The sequence below is a fragment of the Pristiophorus japonicus genome, chromosome 2 (assembly GCF_044704955.1).
Source record: "Pristiophorus japonicus isolate sPriJap1 chromosome 2, sPriJap1.hap1, whole genome shotgun sequence".
NCBI classification, from domain to species: domain Eukaryota; kingdom Metazoa; phylum Chordata; class Chondrichthyes; family Pristiophoridae; genus Pristiophorus; species Pristiophorus japonicus.
In genome coordinates this window covers 21,402,679-21,429,712 of record NC_091978.1, presented here as the reverse complement: position 1 = coordinate 21,429,712, position 27,034 = coordinate 21,402,679, and the positions used below count along the sequence as shown (strand labels likewise).

General features: G+C 46.6%; 1 protein-coding gene across 2 annotated transcripts in view; it reads left to right on the top strand.

Moving 5' to 3' along the window:
• The window catches only part of dnaaf9 (dynein axonemal assembly factor 9), a 188,772-nt gene that overhangs the window by 62,743 nt on the left and 98,995 nt on the right, over positions 1-27,034 (top strand). For both annotated transcript variants that reach the window (XM_070866808.1, XM_070866807.1), the window contains 6 exons: positions 996-1,032; positions 8,474-8,558; positions 12,399-12,475; positions 15,952-15,996; positions 17,308-17,353; positions 25,605-25,716. In XM_070866808.1, coding sequence (XP_070722909.1) covers positions 996-1,032; positions 8,474-8,558; positions 12,399-12,475; positions 15,952-15,996; positions 17,308-17,353; positions 25,605-25,716 — 402 coding nt within the window. The remainder of the gene's footprint in view (positions 1-995; positions 1,033-8,473; positions 8,559-12,398; positions 12,476-15,951; positions 15,997-17,307; positions 17,354-25,604; positions 25,717-27,034) is intronic.

Sequence of the window (27,034 nt, the reverse complement as noted above, 5' to 3'; positions counted from 1 at the left end):
AATATATATCAATGATTTAGATGAAGGAATTGAGTGTAATATCTCCAAGTTTGTGGATGACACTAAACTGGGTGGCGTTATGAGATGTGAGGAGGATGCCAAGAGGCTGCAGGGTGACTTGGACAGGTTAGGTGAGTGGGCAAATACATGGCAGATGCAGTATAATGTGGATAAATGTGATGTTATCCACTTTGTGGGTAAAACGTCAAGACAGAATGGCGGCAGATTAGGAAACGGGGAGGTGCAACGAGACCTGGGTGTCATGGTTCATCTGTCATTGAAAGTTGGCATGCAGGTACAGCAGGCGGTGAAGAAGGCAAATGGTATGTTGGCCTTCATAATTAGGGGATTTGAGTATAGGCACAGGGAGGTCTTACTGCAGTTGTACAGGACCTTGGTGAGGCCTCACCTGGAGTATTGTGTTCAGTTTTGGTCTCCTAATCTGAGGAAGGATGTTCTTGCTATTGAGGGAGTGCAGCGAAGGTTCACCAGACTGATTCCCGGGATGACTGGACTGACATATGAGGAGAGACTGGATCAACTGGGCCTTTATACATTGGCGTTTAGAAGGATGAGAGGGGATCTCATGGAAACATATAAGATTCTGAAGGGACGGGACAGGTTAGATGCGGGTAGAATGTTCCCGATGTTGGGGAAGTCCAGAACCAGGGGACACAGTCTTAGGATAAGGGGTAGGCCATTTAGGACTGAGATGAGGAGAAACTTCTTCACTCAGAGTTGTTAACCTGTGGAGTTCCCTGCCGCAGAGAGTTGTTGATGCCAGTTCATTGGATATATTCAAGAGGGAGTTAGATATGGCCCTTACGGCTAAAGGGATCAAGGGGTATGGAGAGAAAGCAGGAAAGGGGTACTGAGGGAATGATCAGCCATGATCTTATTGAATGGTGGTGCAGGCTTGAGGGGCCGAATGGCCTACTCCTGCACCTATGTTTCAATCAGAAGTGACATGAATGCCTTTTATTTCATTCTTGCAGGCAAAGACAACAATCAACAAAAGAAAAATGAACTGTTGTAAGTTTTATGCCGTAACTTTCTATGCCAAATTTTAAAATAAACGCACGAATAATGAACTTGGACCAATATAGTATGTAATGGCAGTTAGTGGCCCAAAAAATTGCAGGCTCTCCGGTTGTGTATGATGAGCGCACACACCTGAAGAGGCCTCGCAAATGCCGGTTCTCAGCACGCAATGCGCATGTGCCAAGAACCGGCTTTTGCAAACTGTCAAAATGTCAGATCGCATGCATCCGCAGGAGAAGGACATCCGCGGGCAGAGATTGGGCTATTTGCTCTTATGCCTGGTAAAAGCAGGCGTATAGCCTACTTTTACCAGTGTGAGTTTTAAAACATCTCAAAATTTAATTTAGTCACACAAACCCTGTCCATTAAGGTAAGTTTATTTTTAACACTATTAAAACACATTAAAAAATATATATATTTTGAGTTTTTAAAATTTATTGTGTTGGTTATTGTTTTTTGGGGGTATTCTCATTGATAGTAATGGGAGCTTGTACAAATGGAGTTCCCATTATTATCAGTGAGAATACTAGATGTTCATTGGTGGTCCAGGCCCACGTGATCCCAGCATACGACTATGTAGGCATGTTCCTATATGCTGAACTGTGAAACTAGGCTTCCGACCGCAATTCTACATTCCTCTGGGATCATCAGGTATTTTTGTAAAAAAAAAATTCCGGTGGGAGGCATTCGCCCTTAGGAAGCCTCTGACTGCAATTTCCCCCCTCAGTAACTATTTTCATAAACCTATAGAAAATTTCAGGATAAATATAAAACACACACTGTCTCAGGGGCATGATTTATTCAAGTTTGATTTTAAAATGAAAGGCAGGATTGCAGTTTCTGTTAAGTTTTCTTGTATTCTTTTTAGCTGAGAGCATTTGGTTTGTGTAAACATACAAGTTTTCTTTTCTAGAGTTACCACATATTTATGGCAAACTTAAAACAGACCTTGTCTGGAATAGTATATATGCCAGCTTCAAAGGATGATGGCCTTTTTTTATATATGCTAATTATTTGCTGACTGACTCGTATGTGGACAAAGTTGAATGGAATACTCCAGTGTATAGAGGCCTGAAGAAAAAAGAGGCGGCCATTTCTTGTAATGAATTTCCCATCAGATTGCTAACAAAGCTTAGCATATATGACACCAAGGCTGCTTCTGGCATAAAAAACCTCAAGTAGCTGCTCATCTTTGGTTCACTTGCTCGTTACCCAAGTAGTGTTTCATCTGAGATCTTTTTAAATCGAAGGCTAAATACTTTGTTAATGTGAAAGTTAAGTACCATATTGATATTTTGTCTGTTGTACTTTTGATGGTGGAAAAAAAATACCTCTAACAATTGGTCATTTAGCCTGAAATAGTATAATCTGTTTGTGTTGCAGAGATCAGGAGGGGGTCATTTTAACTTTAGCCGATAATGTAAAATGTGTCATATCGGATCGTCCGCTCAATTTGGAGGGGAAAAAAAATCAGTGGAATATGTAATGGGTGGCAGATCCGATAGTGCCAGTTTTACTTCATCAGAAGAAGTTAAAATTACCTCCCTAGGGGTATGGTGAGAAACCTTTACTATTTCCAATATAATCCTATGGCACACAGCAGCCTTTTCATTACACATGCAAGGTTAAATTTCGGTTCCTACTGCTTGCATGCAGCGTTCGTAACAAGATAGATGAGTTGACAGCATAAATAGAAATAAATGGATATGGTCTGATGGTCATTACAGAGACCTGGTTGCAAGGTAACCAAGGCTGAGAACTGAATATTCAGGGGTACTTGACATTTTGGAGAGATAGGCAGAAAGGAAAAAGAGGTGGGGTGGCTCAGTTAATAAAGGATGAGATCAGTGCAGTAATGAGAAATGATCTTGGCTTGGAAGATCAAGATGTAGAAATCAGTTTGGGTGGCGATAAGAAATAGCGAGGGAAAGCAGTCACTGGTGGGAGTAGTCTATAAGCCCCCTAACAGTAGCTACACTGTAGGACAGAGTATAAATCAAGAAATAATGGGGGCTTGTAAGAGAGGTACTGCAATAATCGTGTGCGACTTTAATCTTTATATAGATTGGACAACTCAAATCGACAAAGATAGCCTTGAGGACGAGTTCATAGTGTATTTGGGACAGTTTCTTTGAACAATATGTTGCGGAACCAACCAGGCAGCAGGCTATCTTAGATCTAGTAATGTGTAATGAGACAGGATTAATTAATGATCTCATAGTAAAGGATCCTCTAGGGAAGAGTGATCATTACATGATAGAATTTCAAATTCAGTTTGAGTGTGAGAAATTTGAGTCTGAAACTAATGTCTTAAACCTAAAATTACAAAGGTATGAAGACAGAGTTGGCTACAGTAGACTGGGAAAATAGATTAAAAGATAAGATGGTAGATGAGCAGTGGCAGACATTTAAGGAGCTATTTCATCATTCTCAACAAAGATATATTCCATTGAGAAAGAAAGACTCTACGAGAAGGATGAACCATCCGTGGCTAACTAAAGAAGTAAAGGATGGTATCAAATGGAAAGACAAGGCATACAATGTTGCGAAGATTAGTGGTAGGCCAGAAGATTAGGAAAATTTTAGAAACTACCAAAAGATGACTCAAAAAATAATAATAGAGGGAGAAAATAGATTAAGAGTAAATTAGTGAAGGGGTTAAAAGAAGACTTCTCTCCTTAAATGTGACTCCCTGATATAAGGAATCGACAGCCCCGCCCGTATAATGACCACGGAATCAATCGAACGAAACCTTCGGTTCAACTAATTTATTCGAGCACATGCAAGGGAAAAGTTCAAACTTGAACCTTCTCAACAATGGTTCTCGCCCACAATTATACAACAAACTGAAGTGTGTGCCTCTCCCACAAAAGCACCGTTTGGTTTACTGCTGATCAGCGAAGTTACATTGATTTATCGTCTCTTATCAGACTGGCTCGGAGTGGTGGTTCCCAACTGTCTATCTCCCATGATATGTTAATTGTGTTTGTTCAGTGATGTGAACTTTGCCTTAGTCCCTATGACACCTGAAGTAACTCTGTTCCCAAACACTGGCTTTCTTGTCTCTTCCCCAGAGACTCTATTCAAAATGTATCTTAACTGTTGACCTACTGTCTTCGTGTTACTAAGGTTAAGGATGGTTCATTAACCATCAGGCTTAATTCGTCATAAGTGTGCTTTACATACATAAGCAAGTGTTACATACAATAGGCAATTATAATCCATACCATAAGGTAGAGGAACTTCACCGATTCCTCAGACCCTCCTAATACTGATAAGCCCTCTTAATCTGGACCATTTTACGTTTCAGATCAATTCAATACCTTCAGTATCTCCATTCTTGACCATCTATCTGTCTGCTCTTTGCCTGCTACAACTTTATACCCATTACACTAGCAAGAAATATAAAAACAAGCCGTAAGAGCTTCTACAAGTATATAAAAAGGAAAAGAGTAGCTAAAGTAAATGTTGGTCCCTTAGAGGATGAGACTGGGGAATTAATGGGATACCAGGAAATGGCAGAGACTTTGAACAAATATTTTGTATCTGTCTACACAGTAGAAGACACAGAAAACATCCCAATAATAGTAGATAATCGGGCAAAAGGGAGGGTGAAAACAATCACTATCACTAGAGAAAAAGTACTCGGCAAACTAATGGGATTGAAGGCTAACCAGTCATCTGGACCTAATTGCCTGCATCCTAGGGTCTTAAAATCTTCCAAAATTCCCTTGATTCTGGAACCGTCCCAGCAGATTGGAAAACCGCAAATGTAATGCCCCTATTCGAGAAAGGAGGGAGACAGAAAGCAAGAAGCTATAGGCCAGTTAGCCTAACATCAGTCATTTGGAAGATACTGGAATCCATTATTAAGGAAGTAGTAGGATATTTAGAAAATCATCATAAAGCCATGTTGACTCTGCTTGATTGAAAGTGAAATCGTGTTTTGACAAATTTATTAAAATTCTTTGAGGATGTAACTAGCAGGGTGGATAAAGGAGTAGATGTAGTGTATTTGAAGTTCCAAATGGCATTTGATAAGGTGCCACAAAAGATTGCTACACAAGTTAAGAGCTCATGGTATTGGGGTAATATATTAGCATGGATAGAGGATTGGCTAATTAACGGAAAACAGAGAGTCGGGATAAATGGGACATTTTCAGGTTGCCAAAATTTAACTAGTGAGCTGTCACAGGGATCAGTGCTGAGGCCTCAACTATTTACAATCTAGATTAATAACTTGGATGAAGGGACCGAGAGAATTGTAGCCAAATTTGTTGACTATGCAAAGATAGGTGGGAAAGCAAGTTGTGAGGAGGATACAGAGTCTGCAAAGGGATATAAACAGGCTAAGTGAGTGGGCAAAATTTTGGCAGATGGAGTCTCGTGGGCAAATGTGAGGTTATCCACTTTGGTAGAAAGAATAGAAAAGCAAGATATTATTTAAATGGTGAGAGACTATAGAATGCTGCGGTAGATAGGGAGCTGGGTGTCCTCGTGCATGAAACAAAATGTTAGCATGCAGGTACAGCAAGTAATTAGGAAGGAAAATGGAATGTTGGCCTTTATTGTAAGTATAAAAGTAGGGAAGTCTTGCTACAACTGTCCAGGATGTTGGTGAGACCATACCTGGAGTATTGCGTACAGTTTTGGTCTCCTTATTTAAGGAGGGATGTACTTGCATTGAAGGCAGCTCAGAGAAGGTTCAGGATGTTGATTCCTGAGATGAAGGGGTTGTCTTACAAAGAAAGGTTGGACCTATACTCATTGGTGTTCAGAAGAATGAGGTGTGGACTTATTGAAATGTATAAGATTGAGGGGGCTTGACAGGGTAGATGCTGAGAGGATGTTCCCTTCGCGAGGGAATCTAGAACTAGGGAGCATAGTTTCAGAATAACGGGTCGCCCATTTGAGACAGAGATAGAAACATAGAAACATAGAAAATAGGTGCAGGAGCAGGCCATTCAGCCCTTCTAGCCTGCACCGCCATTCAATGAGTTCATGGCTGAACATGAAACTTCAGTACCCCCTTCCTGCTTTCTCGCCATAACCCTTGATCCCCCGAGTAGTAAGGACTTCATCTAACTCCCTTTTGAATATATTTAGTGAATTGGCCTCAACTACTTTCTGTGGTAGAGAATTCCACAGGTTCACCACTCTGGGTGAAGAAGTTTCTCCTCATCTCGGTCCTAAATGGCTTACCCCTTATCCTCAGACTGTGACCCCTGGTTCTGGTTAAATACTGCATTTAATCCCCTCGTCTAAATCATTAATGTACAATGTAAACAGCTGGGGCCCCAGCACAGAACCTTGCGGCACTCCACTAGTCACTGCCTGCCATTCTGAAAAGTACCCGTTTACTCCTACTCTTTGCTTCCTGTCTGACAACCAGTTCTCAATCCACGTCAGCACACTACCCCCAATCCCATGTGCTTTAACTTTGCACATTAATCTCTTGTGTGGGACCTTGTCGAAAGCCTTCTGAAAGTCCAAATATACCACATCAACTGGTTCTCCTTTGTCCACTTTACTGGAAACATCCTCAAAATTCCAGAAGATTTGTCAAGCATGATTTCCCTTTCACAAATCCATGCTGACTTGGACCTATCATGTCACCATTTTCCAGATGCACTGCTATGACATCCTTAATAATTGATTCCATCATTTTACCCACTACTGAGGTCAGGCTGACCGGTCTATAATTCCCTGTTTTCTCTCTCCCTCCTTTTTTAAAAAGTGGGGTTACATTGGCTACCCTCCACTGGAGGAAGTTCTTCTCTCTGAGGATCATGAATCTTTGGAATTCTCTACCCAAAAAAGCTGTGGAAGCTGAGTCATTTAATATATTCAAGGCTCAGATAGGCAGATTCTTGAACTATCAGGGAGTCGATGGTTATGGGGAGCGGGCAGGAAAGTGTAGTTGAGGCCAAGATCAGATCAACCATGATCTTATTGAATGGTGGAGCAGGTGCGAGGGCCTGTATGGTGTACTCCTGCTCCTATTTCTTATGTACTTGTGTCCTTACATGGTTATGGTAGCTGCCTTTTACGTTGTGCACAGGTAAAGAAAGTTAGGAGAATGGCTGACTTACAACAGTCAACATTGTGGTTAAAATGTGAAGCCACTGTTGGATTTATTGAAGTTTGATAGTACAGTGAAACCTGTATAAATGGACACTCCGAAAAAAACAGACACCTGCCACAAAGGGACACTGAGACGCAAATGCACCAAGCATTTTTTAACTTAAAACACAGGACAGCGCGAGGCAGGAGTGGATTTTGTGAAAGAAATTACACTTGTGGAATGTGGAGTTCTTTACCCGGCATTCATAGCGGCAGAGAAACGGCTCTATCCCTGGGATTAAATGCTTGTGTGGATCTATTCCAGGTATAGAGCAGTTTCTCTACAGCTATGGATGCTGGGTAAAGAACTCCCCATTCGAAAAAAGCCATTTCTTTCAGAAACCTGCTGCCGCCTCGCGCTTATCTGCGTGTGATAACCTCACCAGCCTCCTGAATCAAGGAACGCAAGAGGGGCTGTACTTTTCTGCCCAGCGCTGCGTCCATACGCTCAGTGGCTGCTGGCAGCTTCTCTTTCCCTGACACTGCCATTGTGTTCTACTCCTCAGCATTGATTGTGGATTCACTTCCAAGAGGATCCTTGGCTTTGTGGAACGAAGGTGTATGGTTGTCTCTGCTGTTCTATAGAGTGACTGGCAGACCTGAGAGTCCCAGCTATCAGTCAGTCTTTCTGCAGACTCGCAACTCAACCAGAAAACTGCATGTTTCACACACTCAACTCATGATGTGACCTGCTGTGTTTCCCCTCCCAAATGTTATCAATCCGTTCCAAGACTTGCCATTGGAATCTTCAATATACCAGCACAAACTGTCATTGCATTTCCCCCCTTTTTTGTCCTGTTACTGTCCTAATGCTGGTAAGTAGAACTGAGAAACACAGATCATTCCTGAAGTTACGCTTCTCTAATTGAGTGGTTTGAAATGAAACGGGAATTTAGACTGCTGAGCTGAATGTGGCTGTGTGGATGGGGCTTCTTTTTGCAGTTGATTATGTGCTGATCATCTCAACTGGGTCTTCAAAATTCTGCACCATTCAGTCATCGAGGAAGTAAAGCACCCACAACACCTTAAAAAAAAAAGTGTTGTGGGTGCTTTTCCTCTTGCCAGATTATCAACAAACATTCAAAAGGTTATTGTACACATGCATGCACTGTGCGAATATAAATATTTATATTGTATGCCCAATGCCGGGTGCCTAGTAATTCATTTTTGATTTACTGATCAGGAATGCAATTAGCCACATGTATTCCCAATTAGCTACATGTGGCTGCTGGATAATATATTGGAAAACACTGTTCTAGACTGCATCATGAATCGGCGAGTAAGTCTCTGAATGATCTTTATTTCTTAGGGTGTTGCCACAGATTTATGTTGCTGCAGTAGAAGCAGTGCTGGCTAGCATCCGATGCTACGTAGAAACTTCCAGCATAAAAATTGTAAGTGACTTGTAAGATTGAATTTTAACTGTTAAACAGAAGATTTCTGGTTATTTTGGTGGTGGTGTCTGTTGTGAGCATGACTAAACAAGTTAGAAATTATGCTATCATTCTCCGGCAACGTACTTGAACCTTGGCAACATCCTCCGAATGGATGAAGTTGGGATAATATGATAATTTAGATGTTAGACAACTTGTAATGCATGGGGGACATCCTTGCTCCAATGGGATTTGGAAGTTTCAGCTCAGTGCTGTGAAAGTTGTAGGAATATTGGCCCAACCAGCCTGTGATGGCTTTCATCATTTGTCATCTTGAATGTTAACCATTTCTGCTTCAGTTACTAACCCTGGAAGTGAATTCTACAGTTCCTTAACTCTATGAAGTAGATTCATCTGCGCTCTGTTTTAAGTCTCAACATTTAAGTGACATCTATGGCCCCTCATTGTTGATTCCCCAAATAATGGAAACTTCTACTTCTATCTACTGAGACATAGGAGATGAAATTGCCCCTTTCTTTTAGGCTCGTGGCCGCCTGGAAATGGCGACCACGGGTCGGTGCGGAGGGGCCGCCATTTTTGAAATTTTCCTTCCTCCGTTTTGGGGCAATGTAGGGGACCGGTCTGCCCGGTTTTCCGCTGCGGTGTGCACAGGCTGACCCGTACTGACCGGCGGTGGCCACTTTCAAAAATGTCCCCGCCTTCAGTCGGTGCCATTGACAGCTTTTTGTGTCGCGCCCTTTCTGTTCCCTAGTCAGCCCTTAAAGGGGAGGTGGCGCTGCTGGCGACTTTTTTTTTTTTGTCGGCCGACTGCCAGATTGGGCTGACAATTATGGCCGTGAGTTTGGCCAGGCGGGCAACATGGAAGCCTGGCACTCCCTCTTGTGTGCCAGACCCCTGGCCCGGCTGAAACCTTCTCTGTTGGCCCAGTGTTTGTCACTAAAGTGACTGCAGAGTTTGCAGCGGCACACCCCTTTAACTCTAGCACAAAAGCAAAATACTGCGGATGCTGGAATCTGAAATAAAAACAGAATGCTGGAAATCTTTGGCAGCATCTGTGGAGAGAAAAGAGTTTCTGTTCTCCCCTTTAACTGACGGGGAGGGACGTTGTGTTGTGACGCACCTGCGTGATGCTAACGACTTGCAGCGTCAGCCAGTCCGCATCGCCCCGACTTCCACCCCGCTAGTATGGGCCACTCCGCACTGCCCCGACTTCCACCCCGCTAATATGGGCCACTCCGCATCGCCCCGACTTCCACCCCGCTAGTATGGGCCACTCCGCACTGCCCCGACTTCCGCCCCGTTAGTATGGGCCACTCCGCATCGCCCCGACTTCCACCCCGCTAGTATGGGCCACTCCGCACTGCCCCGACTTCCGCCCCGCTAGTATGGGCCACTCCGCATTGCCCCGACTTCCACCCCGCTAGTATGGGCCACTCCGCATCGCCCCGACTTCCGCCCCGCTAGTATGGGCCACTCCGCACTGCCCCGACTTCCGCCCCGTTAGTATGGGCCACTCCGCATCGCCCCGACTTCCGCCCCGCTAGTATGGGCCACTCCGCACTGCCCCGACTTCCGCCCCGTTAGTATGGGCCACTCCGCATCGCCCCGACTTCCACCCCGCTAGTATGGGCCACTCCGCATTGCCCCGACTTCCGCCCCGCTAGTATGGGCCACTCCGCATTGCCCCGACTTCCACCCCGCTAGTATCGGCCGCTCCGCACAGCCCCGACTTCCACCCCGCTAGTATGGGCCACTCCGCATCGCCCCGACTTCCGCCCCGCTAGTACGGGCCACTCCGCACTGCCCCAACTTCCGCCCCGCTAGTATGGGCCACTCCGCATTGCCCCGACTTCCGCCCCGCTAGTATCGGCCGCTCCGCACAGCCCCGACTTCCGCCCCGCTAGTATGGGCCGCTCCGCATCGCCCCGACTTCCGCCCCGCTAGTATCGGCCGCTCCGCACAGCCCCGACTTCCGCCCCGCTAGTATGGGCCGCTCCGCATCGCCCCGACTTCCACTCCGCATCGCCCCGACTTCCACTCCGCATCGCCCCGACTTCCACTCCGCATCGCCCCGACTTCCGCCCCGCATCGCCCCGACTTCCACTCCGCACTGCCCCCACTTCCGCCCCGCTAGTATGGGCCGCTCCGCACCGCCCCCACTTCTGCCCTGCCAGTGACAGCCACTCCGTCCCACCCTCACTTCTTCCTCCATGATGAGACCACTTCCGCCCCACTTCAAAAAAAGCACAAAGTGCTGAATTTTTCGGGTTTGGCCGCCCATTCATTGGGGCGGCCAGGGCACTTCAAGACCAGTAGGTGCGACTCGTTTCGGGCGGTTGACCATTTCGGCCCCACAGAATTGTAGAAACTGTTAAAAGGAAGGACAGAACTTGCATATTATACTGCTTTTCATGATCTCAGGATGTTCCAAAACACTTCACAGCCAATGAAGTACTTCTGAAGTGTTGTATTGTGGCAGCCAAGATTACGGGAAAAGTGACCAGGTAATGCGTTGTTGGTTGAGGGATAAATATCAGCCAGTACAACAACTTGCATTTATATAGCGCCTTTAATGCAGTAAAACATCCCAAGGTGATGTCAAACATAATTTGACACTGAGCCACATATAATATTAAGACAGGAAGAGATAGGTTTTAAGCAGTGTCTTAAAGAAGGAGAGAGACCAGAGGGGTTTCGGGAGGGAATTTCAGAGCTTTGGGCCCAGACAGCTGAAGGGTTGTCTGGTCGGACGAGGCCATGGAGGGATTTGAACACAAGGATGAGAGTTTTAAATTGAAGTGTTAGACTTGGAGTCAATATGTAGGTCAGCAAGCCCAGGGTAAGTGGTAAACTGGACTTGCTGTGAATTGGGATATGGGGGGCGGGCTTGGGGAGGGGGAGTATAAGATTAGAGGCTGGTTAGGAGAGCATTGGAATAGTAGAGTCTGGAGGTAACAAAAGCTTAGGTGATGGTATCAGCAGCAGATGAGCTGATGCAGGAGTGAAGAAGAGAGATATGAAGGTGTCGTAGGTGGCAATGTTTAAGCTGCACCGACCCACAAGCTCTGAAGCTCCTGTGCAGCTGGCTCATCGGCTTTTAAATGGGAAAAACTGCATGGTATTTTGAATGGGCTGCGCAGTCCCTTAAAGGGACCATGCACCCCCAAAAATTGAAGGGAACATTGACAGTCTTGGTGATGGAGAGGACATGGTGTTGGAAGCTCAGCTTATGAACAATGTGATACAGCCTCCAGCTATGACCAGGAATGGGGATGGAATTGGTGGCTAGGGAACCAAGTTTGTGGCACAAGGAGAGTGCACCTGCTCCTCTTCAAATCGAGCTATGGGTTTGTTTTTAAACCTCGATCTGAGAGTGCAGATGGGACCTCAGTTTAACGTCTCATTTGAAAGACAGCACCTCTGACAATTTAGGACTTCCTCAGTACTGTACTGAAGTGTCAGGCCAGATTATGTGCTCAAGTCTTGAGTGGGGCTTGAATCCACAACCACCTGACTCCGGCAAGAGTGCTACCACTGAGCCAAGACTGATGCCTAAATAGTAATAACTGCGATCCAACATGCTTAGACGTTTTTAACATTGAGCCACATACAATATTAAGATAGGAAGTGGGAGCGACTTTTTGGAAAATAAAATCTTAAGATTCTCCAAGAAGAGCACACAAGGACATGTAAATTTGTCTACACTGTATATTAAGGGTTAAACAGCCAAGGTTATCCATAGTTCTATAAATAGTAATCGCAGTCAGTTTGTGTAGATTACTCTGTCCGTTTGACTAGGCTGAAATGGAGTATAAATTAATGCATTCTGTTCATTTGTAGGCCAAAGATGCTGCTGAAGAGGTTTTTCTTTCAACATTGGATTGTTACAGTCTTAATCAGTACAAAACTGTCCTAAGGTATGAGTAACAGTTTTTATTTTGAGGCTGTAATTTGGCTTTTTTTAACTTTGCAAATAAGAATGACAAAGATTGAGGAGACACCCAGTGGTCAGTACCTGACATAAAGCACTTGGTGTTTTCTTCATAAAATCATAGAAATTACAGCAGTTTACTTTTCAGCTAATCGCACGTGTGCTAATGCTAGTTCTGCACCTTGAAGATTAATCATTCTTTCCTGGTCTTTTCCTGTATCCTTTTATATTTTCAAATACCTATACATTTTCTGATAAATATTTGAAGCAGTGGAGGATAAAAAAAACTTGGATAGAGAGAACAGGGTTGTCTAGCAAAGAATGAGCACAGGCATAATGTGCTGAAAAGTAACAGGAGTAGGTCCTTAAGCTTATTCTACCATTCAATTAGAATAGCTGCACTCTGATGTAAAGTTCTACAGTTCCAGCTTAAATGATGGTATTGTCTCTTTTTCAATTGCAGTTGATAAAGAATTCCATTTCCTAATGACCCTCTGACTATTCTTCCAATTTCACTTAATTTTTGTAGAAACCAATGCTTAGTCTATACTCTTTACCTTTCACTGTGTACCCTCTTAAAACCACCTTATAATTGTGGTTTTACCATGTCCAATTCTGGGCACCGCACTTTAGGATGGATGTGAAAGCCTTGGAGAGGATGCAGAAAAGATTTACGAGAATGATTCCAGGCACGAGGGACTTCGGTTACATGGATAGACTGGAGAACATAAATAGGAGCAGGGGTAGGCCATACGGCCCCTCGAGCCTGCTCCGCCATTCAATCCAATAATGGCTGCTTATCGACCACAGCTCCACTTTCCCGCCCGATCTCCATCGCCCTGATTTCCCCTATCATTTATCAATCTCGGCCTCAAATATATTCAGAAACTTGGCATCCACAGCCCTCTGGGGCAGAAAATTCCAAAGATTCACAACCCTCTGAATCTTTCCCCCTTCCTCCTCATCTCAGTCTTACATGTGCCCCTTAGCCTGAGACTATGCCTCCGAGCCAGGGGAAACCACCTCTCAGAATTTACCCTGTCAATCCCCTTCAGAATCTTGTATGTTTCAATGAGATCACCTCTCATTCTTCTAAACTCCAGAGAGTTTAGGCCCATTCTACACAATCTCTCATCTTAGGACAGCCCTCTCATCTCGTGAATCAATCTAGTGAACTCTGTTGTACCGCCTCCGGCAAGTATATCCTTCCTTAGATAAGGAGACCAAAACTATGCCCAGTATTCCAGGTGTGGTCTCTGAACAGCAACATTTAAAAGTTTCTCACCATTTAAAAAATATTCTGTTTTTCTATTCTTCCCACCAAAGTGAATAACCTCACATTTCCATACATTATATTCCACCTGCCACCTTACTGCCCACTCACTTAGTCTATCTATATCCCTTTGCTTTGTGTTCTCGCAGCTTACTGTTCCACCTAGCTTTGTATCGTCAACAAACTTCGATACATTACACTCAGTTCCTTCATCTAGGTCATTAATATAGATTGTAAATAGCTGATCCTTGCAGCACCCTACTAGTTACAGCCTGCCAAGCTGAAAAAGACCTGTTATTCCTACTCTCTGTTTTCTGTCCCTTAACCAATCCTCTATCCATGCTACTACAGATACAATGTCTGAAATCCAGAATCCTCAGGCCTAGTCCATGCCAGTTTTTGGGTCTTTCTGGATTTCAGACAAGATAATTAATAGTCTGAAATCCGGAATCCTCAGGACCGTATCTGTGCCAGATTTCGGACCGCGCCATGGTCTGAATCTGTGCTGGATTTTGGGTTTTGCTGGATTTCGGACCTCCCCACATGCCAATTCTTGCTGCTCACCGAAATGTCTGGCTTTGGATTCGGGATGTTGCACTTGTATATAACTCCCAACCCCACGGGCCTTTATCTTGTGTAATAACCTTTTATATGGCATCTTATCGAATGCCTTTGGAAATCCAAATATACTGTATCCACTGGTTCCCCTTTACCCTACTAGTTACATCCTTAAAAAACTCTTAATATATTTGTCAGATTTCTCTTTCATAAACCATGTTGACTCTGCCTAATCATCTTATGATCTTCTAAGTGCCCTGATACCACTTCCTTAACAATGGATTCCAGCATTTTCCCGATGACTGATGTCAGGCGAACTGGCCTGTAGGTCCCTGTTTCTCTCTCCCTCCTTTCTTGAACAATGGTGTTACATTTGCTACCTTCCAATCTGCTGGGACCGTTCTAGAATCTCGGGAATTTTGGAAAATCAAAACCAATGCATCCACAATCTCTGCAGCCACCTCTTTTAGAACCCTAGGATGTAGGGTTCAGTCCAGGGGATTTGTTGGCTTTTAGTCCCATTAGTTTCTCTAGTACTTTATCTCTACTTATATTAATTACATTAAGTTCCTCACCTTCATTAGACCCTTGATTCCCCATGGAGAAGCTGGGGTTGTTCTCCTTAGAGCAAAGAAGATTGAGAGGAGATTTGATAGAGATGTTCAAAATCATGGTGGGGTCTGGACAGAGAAGATGGAGAGAAACTGTTCCCATTTCAGAATGGTCGAGAACCAGAGGGGACAGATTTAAGGTGATTGGCAAAAGAACCAAAGGCGACATAAGAAAAAAACTTTTATGCGGTGAGTGGTTAGGATCTGGAATGCACTGCCTGAAAGGGTGGTGAAGGCAGACTCAACCACTGCTTTCAAAAGGGAATGAGATAAGTACCTGAAGGAAAAGAAAATTCAGGGCAGTGGGGAAAGGGCGGGGGAGTAGGACTAGCCGAGGTGCTCTTGCAGAGAGCCGGCACCGGCTCGACGGGCAGAATGGCCTTCTGCCATGCTGTAACCATTCTATGATTTGCTGGTAAGAAATATAGCGCAGTTAGCATTGTTTTGTTGAGAAACCTTGATGACGAACCATAACGCAACACAAACCAAAATGGAAACGAGCAGGAGGAATTGAGGTGTTACATTTCCAGATTCTTGGTGCCATTTTCTTATCCGCATTCCGCAGTCTGACAGTTTTTGTAAGCAGACGTTACCAGACCTGCCATGTATTTCCAGCACTTTGTTTATATTTGCGTTCTTCATGATCTGAAAACTGCAGCTCTGTGCTTTTAACTCTTGTAGAGGCAACATCAGTCTCTCTCTGAAAACAAAATAATTTCAATCTTCTGTTTGAATTTGTATGACCTCATACATGAACTCTGTTTAAAAGTGCGTTTTGCAAGAACACACAATTTTTATCAGATTCCAGGTGTATCTTTCCAGAAAGTCTTGTGTTGTGTCTTTCTAATATGTTGATACAATGCATCTCATCTACACACACTTTTGATTTCTTGGCATTCTTAAATGTTTCCTTTTGTGTGTTCCTCAATGTTTTTCGAGTGTACTAATAAAGTACTTTTTATTTCGATTGAGTGCATTGAACAAAGCATTTTTGGTAACTGTCTCTCATTTTGCCGGCAGATCAAAATTGTCCTTCAGTATTCAAGCTGTGAATAGCCAGGGAAGGTTAGTATTGTTTTGTGCTGAGCCTTTGATGGCTTTACATGTACACGTATATGGCTAAATTTTCCACTCATGAACCTAAGTTTTGTATCCTATAGCTTTCTCTCTCTCATTTAGTTTTACAGCAGTTACTACTATTTTAGTGCAGTTGAGTTTCACTAAAGCTGTAGTGTAGTTGGAGAATATTTTTTTTATTGATGGCCATTCTAAGCTAAAATGTTCTCTGTTGATCCAAGAATACAATGTAACCTCGGTCTAAGCATGCATTCATTACTAAGTTCAGGTGTGGCAGTTTTAGTTTTTGGGCTAGTTTTTGCAACGGCTCACCGCCTTCCTCGAGAAGAAAATTTAGCGGTCAAGGAGCAGATGTCCTTGATCTGGGATGCTTTTTAATTCACGAGATGTGGGTATCACTAACAAGGCCAGCATTTATTGCCCATCCCCAGTTACCCTTGAGGTGGTGATGGTGAGCCACCTTCTTGAACTGTTGCAGTTTGTCATAGTGGACAACTGACTGGCTTGCTAGGCTGTTTCAACCACCATTGCTCTGGGTCTGGAGTCACATATAGGCCAGACCAGTCGCAGCCAGCTGATTTCCATCCCTAAAGGACTTTAGTGCGCCAGATGGTTTTTTATGACAATCATGGTCACCATTAGCTTTTTTAAAATTCTAGATTTATTTCAGTTAACTGAATTTAAATTCCTCAGATACCATGGTGGGATTTGAACTCTTGTCTCCAGATCATTAGTCCAGGCCTCACGGATTGCAGCGGTTCAAGAAGGCGGCTCACCACCATCTTCTCTGGGGCAATTAGGGATGGGCAATAAATGCTGGTCTGGCCAGCGATGCCCACATCTCAGAAACTAATATTTAAATAAAAACCTGTCTGGTGGCCTGGCCAAGATGTGGAATTGCAAATGGGCAACCAGGCACTCCACTACAAGACCCTATGTGGTGCATTTTATACTCTTCTACCTGAGTTTCTGCTACATACAGCTGAAAGAATAATTGACACTTTTCAGCTTATTATTTATGTTGGTTATTTTTCTGTTGTGCTAGAATGTTTCATGGATTATGATAAAACTTAGTCAACATTGTACCTCAGTTACTTTTTTCAAGGAACCTCAGGAGGCAGGTTACTGTAGGGAAGCCATAGTGATTAGCAGAAGATATAATGGACTTCAATAGTGAAATAAGTTAGACTTTTCATGTCCCAACTGCCAATCTAAAAGGTAATAAATTATAGTTTCCAGAGTTTATGAATTTCTTTGCAACACAGCCTTTTTAAGTGCTTTTATGTTATTTATTTCTAGGATCATCTCATTGGATAGCCACCCAAGCAAATTCCTCATTAAAACTGTAAGTTATAAATAATGTGCAACATTTCTTTTCCCTGTCATCTCCCAAAAAGAATAGTTGTAAGTTTGAAAAAAAAATGGAAAGACTGGACAACACAGGTTTATAAAAGAACTGCAATAGTATCATTGTAAAGATAGGGTATACTTGGCTGTATTTCTGACAATCTAACAACTCCATGGTTATCTTACTAATAGCAGTTTTTTTATTTCCAAATGTTATTTCAAACTTAATGCAGTGAGTAACTTGGGTAAAACAGGAGGTAGATGCAAAATTGGCTAAAAGAGAGAAACATAGAAACATAGAAAATAGGTGCAGGAGTAGGCCGTTAGGCCCTTTGAGCCTGCACCACCATTCAATAAGATCATGGCTGATCATTCCTTCAGTACCGCTTTCCTGCTTTCTCTCCAAACCCCTTGATCCCTTTAGCCGTAAGGGCCATATCTAACTCCCTCGTGAATATATCCAATGACCTGGCATCAACAACTCTCTGCGGCAGGTAATTCCACAGGTTAACAACTCTCTGAATGAAGAAGTTTCTCCTCATCTCAGTCCTAAATGGCCTGCCCCTTATCCTAAGACTGTTTACTGGTTCTGGACTTCCACAACATCGGGAATATTCTTCCCGCATCTAGCATGTCCAGTCCAGTCAGAATCTTATTTGTTTCTATGAGATCCCCTCTCATCCTTCTAAACTTCAATGTATAAAGGACCAGATGATCCAGTCTCTCCTCATATATGTCAGTCCAGCCATCCCTGGAATCAGTCTGGTGAACCTTCGCTGCACTCCCTCAATAGCAAGAACGTCCTTCCTCAGATTAGGAGACCAAAACTGAATACAATATTCCAGGTGGGGCCTCACCAAGGCCCTGTACAACTGCAGCAAGACTTCCCTGCTCCTATACTCAAATCCCCTTGCTATGAAGGCCAACATACCATTTGCCGCCTTCACTGCCTACTGTACCTGCATGCCAACTTTCAATGACTGATGAACCATGACACCCAGGTCTCGCTGCACCTCCCCTTTTCCTAATCTGCCGCCATTCAGATAATAGTCTGCCTTCGTGTTTTTGCCCCCAAAGTGGATAAACTCACATTTGGAGGGGGAAGGGGGGAGGGGGGGGGGAGGGGGGGGGGGGTGAGGAGGGGGAAGGAGGGAGGGGGGGGGTAAGGAGGGAGGGGGGGGGGTGGGGGGGGGGTGAGGAGGGGGAAGGAGGGAGGGGGGGGTGAGGAGGGGAAGGAGGGAGGGGGGGGTGAGGAGGGGGAAGGAGGGAGGGGGGGGTGAGGAGGGAGAGGGGGGGTGAGGAGGGGGAAGGAGGGAGAGGGGGGGTGAGGGGGGGGAGGGAGGGGGGAAGGAAGGAGGGAGGGGAAGGAGGGAGGGGGAAGGAGGGAGGGGGAAGGAGGGAGGGGGGGGTGAGGAGGGGGAAGGAGGGAGGGGGAAGGAGGGAGGGGGGGGTGAGGAGGGGGAAGGAGGGAGGGGGAGGAGGAGGGAGGGGGGGTGAGGAGGGAGGGGGAAGGAGGGAGGGGGGGGTGAGGAGGGGGAAGGAGGGAGGGGGGGGTGAGGAGGGGGAAGGAGGGAGGGGGGGGTGAGGAGGGGGAAGGAGGGAGGGGGGGGTGAGGAGGGGGAAGGACGGAGGGGGGGTGAGGAGGGGAAGGAGGGAGGGGAAGGAAGGAGGGAGGGGTGAGGAGGGGGAAGGAGGGAGGGGGGGGTAAGGAGGGAGGGGGGGTGAGGAGGGGGAAGGAGGGAGGGGGGGTAAGGAGGGAGGGGGGGGTGAGGAGGGGGAAGGAGGGAGGGGGGGTAAGGAGGGAGGGGGGGGTGAGGAGGGGGAAGGAGGGAGGGGGGGGTGAGGAGGGGAAGGAGGGAGGGGGGGTGAGGAGGGGGAAGGAGGGAGGGGGGGGTGAGGAGGGGGAAGGAGGGAGGGGGGGGTGAGGAGGGGGAAGGAGGGAGGGGGGGGTGAGGAGGGGGAAGGAGGGAGGGGGGGGTGAGGAGGGGGAAGGAGGGAGGGGGGGGTGAGGAGGGGGAAGGAGGGAGGGGGGCGTGAGGGGGAAGGAGGGAGGGGGGCGTGAGGGGGAAGGAGGGAGGGGGGCGTGAGGGGGAAGGAGGGGGGAAGGAGGAGGGAGGGGGGGTGAGGGGGAAGGAGGAGGGAGGGGGGGTGAGGGGGAAGGAGGAGGGAGGGGGGGTGAGGGGGAAGGAGGAGGGAGGGGGGGTGAGGGGGAAGGAGGAGGGAGGGGGGGGTGAGGAGGGGGAAGGAGGGAGGGGGGGTGAGGAGGGGAAGGAGGGAGGGGGGAGGAAAGGAGGGGAGGGAGAGAAAGGAGGGGGGGGTGAGGAGGGGAAGGAGGGAGGGGGGAGGAAAGGAGGGGAGGGAGAGAAAGGAGGGGGGGGTGAGGAGGGGGAAGGAGGGAGGGGGGTGAGGAGGAGGGAGGGGGAGAGGGGGGGTGAGGAGAGGGAGAAGGGGAGAGGAAGGGGGAGGGAGGGGGGGTGAGGGGGAAGGAGGAGGGAGGGGGGGTGAGGGGGAAGGAGGAGGGAGGGGGGTGAGGGGGAAGGAGGAAGGAGGAGGGAGGGGGGAGGAAAGGAGGGGAGGGAGAGAAAGGAGGGGGGGGTGAGGAGGGGGAAGGAGGGAGGGGGGTGAGGAGGAGGGAGGGGGGGTGATGGGGGGGTGATGTGGGAGGGGGGAAGGATGAGGGGGAAGGAGGGAGGGGTGATGAGGGTGAAGGAGGGAGGGGGGTGAAGGAGGGAGGGGGTGAAGGAGGGGGAAGGGTGAGGAGGAGGAAGGAGGGGGGTAGGAGGGAGGGGGGGTGATGAAGGGAGGGGGGAAGGATGAGGGGGAAGGAGGGAGGGGGGAAGGATGAGGGGGAAGGAGGGAGGGGGGAAGGAGGGAAGCAGGGAGGGGGGAAGGATGAGGGGGGAGGAGGGAGGGGGGAAGGATGAGGGGGGAGGAGGGAGGGGGGTAAGGATGAGGGGTAAGGATGAGGGGGAAGGAGGGAGGGGAAGGAGGGAGGGGGAAGGGTGAGGAGGAGGAAGGAGGGGGGTGGGTGAGAGGAGGGGGAAGGGTGAGGAGGAGGAAGGAGGGGGGTGGGTGAGAGGAGGGGGAAGGAGGGGGGTGGGTGAGGAGTGGGGTGGGTGAGAGGAGGGGGAAGGAGGGGGGTGGGTGAGAGGGGGGGGGGTGGGAGGAGTGGAGGGAGGGGGGTGGGGGGGAGGGGGGGGTGGGAGGAGTTGAGGGAGGGGGAGAGGTGGGGTGATGTAGGGAGGGGGGGGTTGAGGTGTGGGGGGAGGGGGAGAAGGAGACAGGAGGGGCGAAGGAGGGGGGGAAAGGAAGAGGAAGGGGGGGGAGGGGGTGGGTGAGAGGTGGAAGGAGGGGGGTTGAGAGCAGGAAGCGGGGGGGGTGAGAGGGGGAAATGGGGGGTGTGGGGGGAAGGAGAGTGGGGGGTGAGGGGGGAAGAAGAGATGAGGGAGCGAGGGAAGAAAGGGGGGAAAGAGGGAGGGAGAGGGGGGAAGGAGGGAGGGGGGGGCGAGGCAAGATGGGGGGGTGGGGGGGGCGAGAGGAGGGAGCGGGGGGGTGTGGAAGACGGGATGGGAGGGGGATGGAGAGGAGAGGAGAGGAGAGGGAGGGGGGTGGGGTGAGAGGATCGGGAGGAGGCTGAATGGGCCTGGCCGACGTGAAGAAGCTGGGCCAAAGACTTCGGGCGGGCGGGCTCCGCCGAAGGAAGAGGGTGCGGAGTGGGTAGCGGAGCAGGAGCTGGGGGGGAGGGTCGGGCAGGGGACGGGGTGGAGGTGAGAGCCAGAGGAAGCGTGAGCTGAGCAGGGGAGGAAGCTGGAGCCCACAGCCAGAGCAGGAGCTGAAGAGGAGAGAGGTGCAGCCTAATCTTCGCCGCCCCAGTGAGCCCATTCGGCCAGGGCTAGGGGTCGTGTGCTTTGGGCCCCTCCAAACAGTTTCAGGCGCCTGGCGCAACTGCGCATGCACGCCCACTGTAGCGCGCATGTGCAGAGGTCCCGGCATTGTTTTCAGCGCAGGGACCTGGTTCCGCCCCCCACAGCTCGTGCTGCGCTGCATCGAGGGCGTGGAGAATACCGAGGTAAGTTTTCGCCGTGGAAATCAGGCGTCGCTCGCGGGGCTTCGCCGTTCTAGGCACAGCCCGAAACTTGACCTCATTGCTTTGTGTTAATGTTCATCTGACATCTATCTACCTAATCTCATAGCCTGTCTGTCATTCTATCTTAGAGTGCAGCTTCTTTCACATTTAACTCTGCTCCCTATTTTTGTTATCTTCATATGTATCAGTTGTAATTTTGAACAAGTTCCACATATGGTTAGAAACATAGAAACATAGAAAATGCAGGAGTAGGCCATTTGGCCCTTCTAGCCTGCACCGCCATTCAATGAGTTCATGGCTAAACATGCAACTTCAGTACCCCATTCCTGCTTTCTCGCCATACCCCTTGATCCCCCGAGTAGTAAGGACTACATCTAACTCTTTTTTGAATATATTTAGTGAATTGGCCTCAACAACTTTCTGTGGTAGAGAATTCCACAGGTTCACGACTCTCTGGGTGAAGAAGTTCCTCCTCATCTCGGTCCGAAATGGCTAACACCTTATCCTTGGACTGTGACCCCTGGTTCTGGACTTCCCCAACATTGGGAACATTCTTCCTGCATCCAACCTGTCTAAACCCATCAGAATCTTAAACGTTTCTTTGAGGTCCCCTCTCATTCTTCTGAATACAAGCCCAGTTGATCCAGTCTTTCTTGATAGGTCAGTCCCGCCATCCCGGGAATCAATCTGGTGAACCTTCGCTGCACTCCCTCAATAGCAAGAATGTCCTTCCTCGGGTTAGGAGACCAAAACTGTACATAATACTCCAGGTGTGGCCTCACCAATGCCCTGTACAACTGTAGTAACACCTCCCTGCCCCTGTACTCAAATCCTCTCGCTGTGAAGGCCAACATGCCATTTGCTTTCTTAACCGCCTGCTGTACCTGCATGCCAACCTTCAATGACTGATGTACCATGACACCCAGGTCTCGTTGCACCTCCCCTTTTCCTAATCTGTCACCATTCAGATAATAGTCTGTCTCTCTGTTTTTACCACCAAAGTGGATAACCTCACATTTATCCACATTATACTTCATCTGCCATGCATTTGCCCACTCACCTAACCTATCGATGTCGCTCTGCAGCCTCATAGCATCGTCCTCGCAGCTCACACTGCCACCCAACTTAGTGTCATCCGCAAATTTGGAGATACTACATTTAATCCCCTCGTCTAAATCATTAATGTACAGTGTAAACAGCTGGGGCCCCAGCACAGAACCTTGCGGTACCCCACTAGTCACCGCCTGCCATTCTGAAAAGTCCCCATTTACTCCTGCTCTTTGCTTCCTGTCTGACAACCAGTTCTCGATCCATGTCAGCACACTACCCCCAATCCCATGTGCTTTAACTTTGCACATTAATCTCTTGCGTGGGACCTTGTCGAAAGCCTTCTGAAAGTCCAAATATACCACATCAACTGGTTCTCCCGTGTCCACTCGACTGGAAACATCCTCAAAAAATTCTAGAAGATTTGTCAAGCATGATTTCCCTTTCACAAATCCATGCTGACTTGGACCGATCATGTCACCTCTTCCCAAATGCGCTGCTATGACATCCTTAATAATTGATTCCATCATCTTACCCACTACCGATGTCAGGCTTACCGGTCTATAATTCCCTGTTTTCTCTCCCTCCTTTTTTAAAAAGTGGGGTTACATTGGCTACCCTCCACTCGATAGGAACTGATCCAGAGTCAATGGAATGTTGGAAAATGACTGTCAATGCATCCGCTGTTTCCAAGGCCACCTCCTTAAGTACTCTGGGATGTAGTCCATCAGGCCCATTGGATTTATCGGCCTTCAATCCCATTAATTTCCCCAACACAATTTCCCGACTAATAAGGATTTCCCTCAGTTCCTCCTCCTTACTAGACCCTCTGACCCCTCTTATATCCGGAAGGTTGTTGGTGTCCTCCTTAGTGAATACCGAACCAAAGTACTTGTTCAATTGGTCTGCCATTTCTCTGTTCCCTGTTATGACTTCCCCTGATTCTGACTGCAGGGGACCTACGTTTGTCTTTACTAACCTTTTTCTCTTTACATATCTATAGAAACTTTTGCAATCCGTCTTAATGTTCCCTGCAAACTCCTTCTCGTACTCCATTTTCCTTGCCCTAATCAAACCCTTTGTCCTCCTCTGCTGAGTCCTAAATTTCTCCCAGTCTCCGGGTTCACTGCTATTTCTGGCCAATTTGTATGCCACTTCCTTGGCTTTAATACTATCCCTGATTTCCCTTAATAGCCACGGTTGATCCACCTTTCCTTTTTTATTTTTACGACAGACAGGAATGTACAATTGTTGTAGTTCATCCATGGGGTCTCTAAATGTCTGCCATTGCTCATCCACAGTCAACCCCTTAAGTATCATTTGCCAATCAATCCTAGCTAATTCACGCCTCATACCTTCAAAGTTACCCTTCTTTAAGTTCTGGACCATGGTCTCTGAATTAATTGTTTAATTCTCCATTCTAATGCAGAATTCCATCATATTATGATCACTCTTCCCCAAGGGGCCTCGCACAACAGTATTGCTAATTAATCCTCTCTCATTACACAACACCCAGTCTAAGATTGCCTCCCCCCTAGTTGGTTCCTCGACATATTGGTCTCTCAAACCATCCCTCATGCACTCCAGGAAATCCTCCTCCACCGTATTGCTTCCAGTTTGGTTAGCCCAATCTATGTGCATATTAAAGTCACCCTTATTGCATGCACCCCTAATTTCCTGTTTGATGCCCTCCCCAACATTACTACTACTGTTTGGAGGTTTGTACACAACTCCCACTAATGTTTTTTGCCCTTTGGTGTTCTGCAGTTCTACCAATATGGATTCCAGATCATCCAAGCTAATGTCCATTCTAACTATTGCATTAATCTCTTCTTTAACCAGCAATGCTACCCCACCTCCTTTTCCTTTTATTCTATCCTTCCTGAATGTTGAATACCCCTGGATGTTGAGTTCCCAGCCCTGATCATCCTGGAGCCACGTCTCTGTAATCCCAATCACATCATATTTGTTAACATCTATTTGCACAGTTAATTCATCCACCTTATTACGGATACTTCTTGCTTTAAGACACAAAGCCTTCAGGCTTGTTTTTTTAACACCCTTTTTCCTTTTAGAATTTTGCTGTACAGTGGCCCTTTTTGTTCTTTGCCTTGGGTTTCTCTGCCCTCCACTTTTCCTCATCTCCTTTCTGTCTTTTGCTTTTGTCTCCTTTTTGTTTCCCTCTGTCTCCCTGCATTGATTCCCATCCCCCTGCCATATTAGTTTAACTCCTCCGCAACAGCACTAGCAAACACTCCCCCTAGGACATTGGTTGCGGTCCTGCCCAGGTGCAGACCGTCCGCTTTGTTCTGATCCCACCTCCCCCAGAACTGGTTCCAATGCCCCAGGAATTTGAATCCCTCCCTGCTGCACCACTGCTCAAGCCATGTATTCATCTGTGCTATCCAGCGATTCCTACTCTGACTAGCATGTGGCACTGGTAGCAATCCCGAGATTACTACTTTTGAGGTCCTACTTTTTAATTTAGCTCCTAGCTCCTTAAATTCTTTTCATAGGACCTCATCCCTTTTTTTTTTACCTATGTCGTTGGTACCAATGTGCATCACGACAACTGGCTGTTCTCCCTCCTTTTTTAGAATGTCCTGCACCCGCTCAGAGACATCCTTGACCCTTGCACCAGGGAGGCAACATACCATCCTGGAGTCTCGGTTGCGGCCGTAGAAACGCCTATCTATTCCCCTTACAATTGTATCCCCTATCACTATCGTTAAAAGGTTTGTAAAAGTTATATCTTTTGAATTCTGTAAACTAATGTCAGTAGTTTAGTTTTTCATGAATTTGTCGTCTCTTCCCCAGCCCACTGCAGCAAATCATCCTTGGGAGTGGATCCATGGGCAGTAGTCTTCTGCTTCCTGGCTAAAGAGCCATTCTTCACATGTTAGTGTGGATGGTGGGTTTTGCAGAGTACTCAATAATTTGGGGAAGCCATTATAGCTAGATCCCTATCGTTACTCTATGTCCACACACACGTGTGACAGGATGACTGGTTAAAAATCAAGAGCTCTAAGCCCTGCTGATTTATTTTTTTTGTGCCTCACTGTAGCCCTGATTTGAGATTGGCTAACTATGATTTTCACTTGTAATTGTATTGTAGGCATCCATGACTGTGTATGACATTCCAGATTTAACGGAAGGCAAAGGGTCTCTCGGGTCCATTGTGTTTTCTGAATCATTCCTAGAATCAAAGCTGTTTCTCAAAGAAAATGGTAAGTGAAATAATTTCAGAGAAGTTCATTTCTCACCCTGTATTATTCAAGAAGTATTCAAGATAAGATTCATTTTTTTGCAACAGTTTACAAACGATAGGTCATGTCTGACTAATTTAATTGCATTTTTTTTAGAAGGTCACTAACATGGTGGACAGGGAAGTGTCTATGAATGTTATCTATATGGACTTCCAAAGACTTTTGATCAGATTGTATTCGAGATTATTAGCAAAAATAAAAGCGCATGGAATTGGTGGTAACCTTGCAACATGGGTTGGTAATTAGTTGGGAAGTCGGAGTCAGAGTAAGAATAAAAGAAATGCACTCTAATTGGTGGAATGTGACAAGTGGTATTCCCCTAGAATCTGTACTGAGGCCTTGGGTTTTCACCTTCAATGATTTGGATGTACATCTAAGTTTGCAGATGACACCTTAGGAGAGACGATAAGAAGTGCGGATGAGCGCAGGAAGTTACAAAGGAAGATAGACAAATTAAGTGAGTGGACAAAACTGTGCCAGAAGGAATAATTCACTTTGGATTCAAGAACAAAACTATTGGAATATTTTCTTAGTAGCGAGAGACTAGCAACTGTCGGTGAACAAAGGGATTTGGGTGTCGGCGGGCATGTTAATAAAAGCTAATGCACAGGTACAAGAAATAATCAAAAATTCTAATAGAATGTTGCCATTTATATCAAGGGAGCTGGAATACCAAGGGGAGGAAGTTATGATTCAGTTGTAAAGAGCCTTGGTTTGATGCCATACGCACACTGCATTCAGTTTTAGGAACCGCTCCTCAGGAAACATATATTGGTCTACGAGGATGGATTGCGTAAACTTGGTTTGTATTTCCTTAAGCTTAGAAGGTTGAGGGGTGATTTAATTGTGGTGTTTAGATTGACAGAAGGATTTGCTGCAGACTCTAACATCTGCTGGAAAATCCAAAAACAATGGGCCACAATCATAAATTTAGAGCTTGGTCATTCAAGAGTGAAATCAGGAGGCACTTTTTCACCCAGGTAATGGAAATCTGTAATTCTCTTCCCCAAAAAGCTGAGGATTCTGGGTCCCTTGAAATTTTAAAGGTGGAGATTGACGGTAACTAATGTGGTCGATAAGGGACTATCCAAGGATGATATTTATATGGACTTGGAAGGTTCTATATAAGAGATTGCTAACATAAAGACTTGGATAGGGAATTGGTTAGGAGATAGGAGACAGAGTATAGATATTGGTTATGTACTCAAATTGGCAGAATTTGACTCATGGTGTTCCCCAGGGATCTGTACTGGGGCCGCAACTTTTCACCATATTTATA